The 7,888-nt window shown below is 38.3% G+C and overlaps 1 protein-coding gene across 1 annotated transcript; it reads right to left on the reverse strand.

Moving 5' to 3' along the window:
* Window positions 1-5,900: 5,900 nt before the first annotated feature.
* LOC137651909 (lysosome membrane protein 2-like) lies at window positions 5,901-7,555 on the reverse strand. The gene has a single exon (XM_068385112.1). It carries the CDS (start codon window positions 7,239-7,241, stop codon window positions 5,901-5,903), a length of 1,341 nt encoding a protein of 446 aa, XP_068241213.1. The 5' UTR covers window positions 7,242-7,555.
* Between the last annotated feature and the right edge of the window lie 333 nt (window positions 7,556-7,888).

Raw genomic sequence — 7,888 nt, forward strand, 5'->3', positions numbered from 1 at the left:
GTTGAGATACTACTACGAGAGTTACGGGACTTTTTGACTGGCCAGACGGTACTACATTGTATCCTCTCTGGTTACGGCTCATTTTCTCCTTGCCTACACACACACACACACACACCGAATAGTCTGTCCTCATACATCTGACAACACTGAAATTACCAAAATATTCTTCTTCACCCAAGGGGTTACTATACGTACAATGGCCACTTTCCTCTAGTTAAGGGTAGAAGAGACTCTTTAGCTATGGTCAGCAGCTCTTCTAGTAGAAGGACACTCCATAATCAAACCATTATTCTCTAGTCTTGGGTAATGCCATAGCCTCTGTACCATGGTCTTCCACTGTCTTGGGTTTGAGTTCTCTTGCCTGAGGGTACACTCAGGCACGCTGTTCTGCCATGTTTCTCTCCCTCTTGTTTTGTTAGTTTTTTATAGTTTACATAGGAGATATTTATTTCAATGTTACTCTTCTTAAAAAATTTTATTTTTCCTTGTTTACTTTCCTCACTAGGCTATTTTCCCTGTTGGAGCCCCTGGGCTTATAGCATCTTGCTTTTCCAACTAGGGTTGTAGCTTAGTAAGTAAGTAATAATGATAATAATAATAATAATAATAATAACTGTCTATTCTGAAATCGAAAACCAGCTCGCTCCTGTCACAGGATATAAGTTGCAGTATCCTGGTCAACCTTTTTGTCTCGATGTAAAAGCAAGCCTGTCATGCCTTCGTTTCCAAGAATCGAGTCACTGTCTTTCCTAAAGCACACACCAGTCACACAACACAACCAAAGGCTCATGACGAAGTAAAAAACACGCCGGTAAGTAGCCTGTGTCTCATGCCTCACTGGCCCCGCTAAGCTTAACAGAGGAGAATGGTGTCTGGGGGTATAAATAAATAGGAAGCAAAAGTCTTTTAACTAGAGCTGCATTGTTAATGATAATTACAGTGCAGTGATTATTTATTATTATTAGTGGTAGTATATTACCTTTATTAGCCGCATTTGAAAGAAAAAAATCTAAAAGAATAATCTTATAAAACACTAATAAAACATACGCCATACTTATAATATCAAATGAGCAATACTGATTTTTAAAGCAACTAAATAACTGTATAGCCCGCTGAGAGAGAGAGAGAGAGAGAGAGAGAGAGAGAGAGAGAGAGAGAGAGAGAGAGAGAGAGAGAGAATGTGGCTGAAGGAAAATCAGAAACAAATTATACCAAAACCATCGAATCAAATACACTTGTTCACGTTACTTGGAGTTTCAACGGCCGTGGTCAGCAGAACAAGAAATGAAAAAGGTACAAGAGCCACCGGATGTTGGGAAAAAGGCAAGCGCTACCGATTCGCTCCCGTGGCCAATAACAAACTCGGAGGCGATAAGATGATTAAGGCTGTTATCGTTATCGCTATCACGCCCTTCATATCTAGCACTATCTCGATGACCTCCTCGACGGTCTCTATCAACTCTGAAGGGTCGATTCACTCAACCTAATGGTCCAGTTCCACGAGGGCGGGTGTGGATAGAAATTGGGTGCACCAGCCACCCGTTGAGATAATACCGCAAAGAGAGTTATGCTGTCGGTCCTTTGACTAGCCAGACAGTAATTAATTGGATCCTTCTCTCTGGTTACGGTTCACTATCCCTTTACCTACACATAGTCCGAATAGTCTGGCCCAAGGATGGGGAACCTGCAGCTTTAAAACCTGCGGCCTTAAGGCCGCATATGGTCTTCTGGACCATCAAGTGCAGCCTTCTACAGCCTTTGATATATGTACATTATGTGTAGTACATTTCTGCTTTGATATCGAATATTGTGTGTTTGAAATCATTCTACTGTATGTACACACATACAAATGTGTACACACAGACAATATGAAAGTTGTGTCCAGTGATGTACCTCCCAGAGAATGAAAGCAATTTTTCCTTGAATTAAATGAATCCTAATTCAATACAACTAGCAGTTTTTCTTTATCAGCTGCAACAGCTGTTGTAGCTGACAAGGAAAAACTGCTACTTGCAGTGAGTGAGTGATTTAATGTATGATGGACGAGTTCCTGTTTTGTCATCTCCTCACTGTGATCTATATTAGTTTTAGACGAGTCAACAGATTACAGATTTTTGGAATAAAATATTTCATTTGTGCTTTCACTGATGAGTTTTAATTGTCAAAAAAAAACAACTTCCCTTAGGTAACCTTAACGGAAGGACACAAGGAACAGACATTTTAACTTCAAAAACCAAAGTCACAAAGGAGGATTTTAACTTCAAAAACCAAAGTCACAAAGGAGGACTAAGTTTTACTTCCTTATTATGATAAGTTATGCACTGATGGTGTTCCAGCTATGATCGCTAAAAATTAGGGATTTATTGAACATCTTAAGATAGCAAATAATTGATTTTTAAAACAGCTAAATGTGTTTAAAGAGATACATTTTTTTACTGGGATGTTGAATTTTTGAGATGTGGTTGTATAAAGAGTACCTACTTGCCAATATAAAATATTTGAGAATGTTATCTTGTTGATATTTACAAGTTATCTTTTCCAAAAGATTAATATTATTTTACCTTTCACTTTAATACAAAGAAACTACAAGCTTAACTAAAGTAATTTGAAAATGAAATGCTTTCGATACTATTCATTTTCTTACGGTAGTTTGAAAACTACCCAAAACTTGAATTAAATATTTCAAAATTTAGTTTTCAATATAATTCATTTACTGATAACTTGAATAAAAAGTACTTAATTCGAATATTTGAAAATTTAATGCTTTAATTTCTTATTAACCTGTTACTCTTTCTTTAGATTACTAATACATTACTTGGAGGATAAAATAACCAAAAAAAAAAAAATTCTATGCTGTTTTAACGAGCATTAAGGAATGGCGTCCCCATCCCTGATCTGGCCTTTTCTTTACAGATTCTCCTCTGTCCTCACACCTGACAACACTGAGATCACCAAATAATTCTTCGTTCATGGGGTTAACTACTGCACTGTAATTGTTCAGCGCCTACTAAGGATAGCAGAGACCCTTCAGCTATGGTACGCAGCTCTTCTAGGAGGACACTCAAAAAGCAAACCATTGTTCTTTGGTCTTGGGTAGTGTCACAGCCTCTGAACCATGGTCTTCCACTATCGTGGGTTAGAGTTCTCTAGCTTGAGGGTACGCTCAGCCACACTATTCTATCCTTTTTTTTTCTTATTGTTTTGTTAAAGTTTGAAAAGTTTATGCATGATATATTTATTTTAATATTTTTTTCTCTTTTTTATGGCTGCTTTTCCGGGCCCGTACAGCAGGAGAACCCCACTCTCTACAGGACTTCCACTGTCGTTTTACTTTGTTCGTTCAGAGTATTTATCTTTTCATATCGCGTATTGTTTATTTACTGTTAAATAGTCACTGTCAAAAGACTCGTGAAATAAGAAAGTCTTCAGTCTCCTCTTGAAAGCCTTAATGTCTTCAATCATTCGAATGTTTCGTGGGAGCTTATTATTCTCAAAATGTTTTATTTTTCCTTGTTTGCTTTCCTCACTAGGCTATTTTTCCTGTTGGGGCCCCTGGGGTTATAGCATCCTGTTTTTCCAAGTAGGGTTGTAGCTTAGCAAATAATAACAACAACAGCGACAAAAAAATCTAAAAAAAAAAATTAATTCTTGATTGATTGGGGGCTACTGAACATCGAGGCGGTCAGGGAGGAAAGGAAGAGATTTATGAGTTTATTCTAATGTTATCCAGGTTGCGGCCACACTGGACGGTTTCAATCTTAGCCAGTCTGTGGCCAAAATGTTGACTGATCTTACAAACCATAAAATTGAATCCGAGTGTCTTCAGATGTTCACACTTCGTGCTTTTGTGTGTGTGTGTGTGTGTGTGTGTGTGTGTGTGTGTGTGTGTGTGTGTGTGTGTGTGTGTGTGTGTGATCAGGTGATATAAAACTCGTTTCCCAGCTTATCAATTACTCAATCCTTTTACTTTGTTTGTGTTCTTATTTGTTTTTATTCTTTTCAATTTCTCTTAAAGGCGTTTCTTTACTTATCTCTTTCGCAATGGGATGCTTTCTCTGTTGGACCCTTAGGGATGCAGATAAGCTAATAATAATAATAATAATAATAATAATAATAATTATTATTATTATTATAATAATTTCATTATTATCATAAGCGTAATAGATTTCAAGGCTTGATTAAGATAGTTAGCTAATGCCAGCACAAGTCCTTGTCTAAAGGACTGAGCTATTTTTCCCTATTGGAGCCCTTGGGCTTATAGCATCTTGCTTTCCCAACTAGGGTTGTAGCTTGGCTAATAATAATAATAATAATAATAATAATAATAATAATAATAATAATAATAATAATAATATCATCAAGACTTGTAAAATCTATTCCAAATTAGAGGGATGGGTAGCTTTGTGCAACTGACTATGGGTGTCATTTTCGAGCAGCAAGTCAATCGTAATCAATTTTAAATAGGAATATAATGCCGATATAATAAGATACTTAAATGCTCTCTCAACATACAATTGACAAGCGATTTTCAAGATTCAGATTACAACCCTAAAAGAAATATATTCTTTCTCTGATTTACACAGAAATTACCCTTTATATCTAATTCATACTTTACATTGTGGTCCGTTTTTGTATGAACGCCTACGTGTTAAGGACGAATACGAAAACGATTTTAGCAAACAGATAAGAATAAACGGAAAAGATTGCCAACTCCACAAAGAGAGCGAATAAATAAAACAAATAAAAACCCCCATACACAAACTCATTTCCTTTTCTCACATACATACGAGTCACACGGTAACAGAAAGGTTAACTATTTATCAGAAACTCAAATATCCCGCTCACTGAAGAACACGGAAATCGTGAAGGTTGTGAATTTGGAACATACATTCTCACGTAATTTGAATACTTAACGATCTCGGCTTTTGCCAAATCCTTACTGTACTATGCTAACTTTAAGATCATAGCAAATAAATGTACTTTTATATAAATAAAATTGTGGCTAAGCCACATTTTACATCACTCTTTACTTTACAAACTTCTGCTTGAGGGTAGACTCGGGCACACTATTCTATCTTATTTCTCTTCCTCTCTTTTTTTGAAGTTTTTATACCTTATACATGAAAGATCTATTTTAATATTATTATTTTTAAAATAGTTTATACTAATTTTTCATTGCTTGTCTAGTAGTTTATTGATTCCCTTTCCTCACTGAGGCTATTTTTCCATGTTGGAGCCCTTTGGCTTATAGCATTCTGCTTTTCCAATAGGGTTGTAGCTTAGCTAATAATAATAATAATAATAATAATAATATCTTCCCTTTCGGCTAAAAATAATCGGCCTGTCACCGCTATTATTCTGGCATGCAATTATGAATATTTATTGTCAATAAGTATACACGAGTTTTTAGGTGATTCCTAATCTTTCTAATCTAAACACGTATCAACAGTGTCATTTATTCATTGGTTCCCAAAACCGTATGATGTAACAAATAATCGTCTTCATTATTTTATCAATACTTAAAACTGGTGACTCACTGCAATTATGAATAATTATTATTAATCTGACGTAACTAGCTACTGTACGAGACCCTTACTTATCTAAGTAATACAGAAGATAATTATTTATTCAATATTTTTTACCTAAAAATTACGCAGGCGTAAAAACATATAGGCCTATAAAGGAAATAATACTTAAAATTCGAAATGCCAAGTATTCAAGAGACTTTCAGTAATGCAAAATATAATTCTTTACTTATCATTTACGTGAGCGATAATAAAACAGAAGCAGGAAAAAAATCAAGATACTTTCAATAATGCAAAATATATTTTTACGTAATATTTACGTAAGTGATAAAAAAAATGAAACGTGAAATGCAGAATCCGATGTGTCTCCTAGTCTCACCTTAGGCCCTTCACAGCATGCCAGAGTTTCGGATACCCATTGTAGAAATGCGGGAACGAAAAAGCAACGGCTGCACCGAAGTAGCAAGGCTTCATATCGACTAGCCCATCCGACGGACACCCTTCCACATTGCTACAATAGCACTGGTTCTCTGGCAAATCTGGTCCGTACTTGAATATGTCCTCCGGAGGCACGAAGCGGTAAGCCTCGAGTCCCTGTCGAGTCACGGTGCTGTTATACACCAAAGACAAGGTTCGACACAGCTGTCCGTTGAAGATAAATAGCTTATCCTCCTTCGAGAGCCCAGGGGGGAAGCCATTAGCATCTGTACCCCTGATGACATTGCACTCCGTCCCAAACCAAAAATCCATGAGCTGCTTTTTCTTCCAGGTTACAATTTGGTTCATTCTCGAAGGGTCGTCGAGTCCCGTGTGCATCTCGTACGGAGGTTGAAGGCTATTGTTTAGTCCCATCAGCAGACCGAACTCTTTGTGAGGGTACGGTATGTCCTGGTGCATTGACCGCGCCCAATCCAACACCCGGGATCTGTGACCCCAAAGCAGTTCCTTCACTGTGACAGTCCTGATCGTGTCGAAATTCTTAACCTTCTTCATCACCTTCATGATAGTTTTGACGACGCCAGTATTCTTAACCATTTCGGCTGCGTTCACGAAGGGAATATTTACGGTGGTGACCACATCCTCCTCCCTCCCTTCAGAGAGATGATGCTGGAAGGTGTACAGAGGCCGCCCTTGGTACCTAACAGTACCATCATCATTGTAATGAACGTTTTCTTTGAGTTCACGGTATGCATACACGTATGGCCCCATTTCGACGACTCTTGGGGGGTCTCCTGCCATAAATTGAGACGGATTCGTCAGGTTGAAGATGCGGACTGAGTAGTAAGCTGGCACCGTCGCCGCCCTCCACATGTGGTCCTTGGGAGAGCCATCCTTCATGACAAGGCCGTCCATTAAAGAGTCGTGGATGAAACTGTCCATCCAAGCTAAAACCGCCATCAGGGATATGAAGCTGACGAGGGCCATTGTCAGCAGACACTGCCAGCGACAGCAGCAACAGCGGTTCTTTCTGAATAGACAGCATGGCTGTTTCCTCCCTCGCCGTCCCTTCTCTCGAAATGGTTTTATTTCAGCACGATTTGGGCTGTCGTTGTCAGGACTGCAGAGACAGCACCTCACTTGCTTTGTCTTGACGAGTGCCTCCAACTCTTCTTCTGTCATGCGCTCGTCAGATGTTTCACCTCTCTCGTCGTCTCCGTCTTCTGACATTTCTTCTTTTTTGGTCATTTCGGGAATTAGAGTACGTTCAAGATCCATTGTCAAATTCAGTGGATAAAAAAACAGGAGGGCAATAATCTCGAGCTAAGGCTTAAATTTAGGACGTGTTTTAGGCATTCGTGATGTTGAGTACCTGAAACACACCTATTTCGCAGTATACTTCTACCACACTGAGGTATTTTTAATTTAAGCGTCTTTTCTTCATCAACTCAAAACTACCCAACTTATACTATAATCCACTCTAAAAACCAATCCAAATAGACATTTCCCCGGAGTAAAACCACAGCTAATCACTCTGCCACAAATCACTAGACCCTGCCGTCGCTAGGCACAATGATATACTGCAGGCTTATGCCAATAAGCCGAGCTTTGGCCTGTCTTATCTGCTAACAATGCTGATACAAATATAACACAGGTGGAGGGAGGTGGGGGGATGTGACTCCCTTAACCTGCATGCCCCCCAAGTGTCGCCCACCACCCAACATGCCGGAAAACAAAACAAGAAAAGCGGAAGTATTTCCTGACAAACAATGCCGGGATAAATTTCCATAAAAATGCAACTAAACACTATGATATTTATGACATACATAATTCAAAACAAAATTAAACATTCGAAACGGATATGGTTCCTTATCTTTTATCAACTGTTACTTACCAAAGATCTTATCTGTCCAGTTATATTTCAT

The sequence above is a fragment of the Palaemon carinicauda genome, chromosome 13 (assembly GCF_036898095.1).
Source record: "Palaemon carinicauda isolate YSFRI2023 chromosome 13, ASM3689809v2, whole genome shotgun sequence".
Classification (NCBI taxonomy): Eukaryota; Metazoa; Arthropoda; class Malacostraca; order Decapoda; family Palaemonidae; genus Palaemon; species Palaemon carinicauda.

Bases quoted from the DNA above. Each gene is read 5' to 3' on its own strand.
- LOC137651909 (XM_068385112.1), bottom strand. From the start codon at position 7,241: ATGGATCTTGAACGTACTCTAATTCCCGAAATGACCAAAAAAGAAGAA.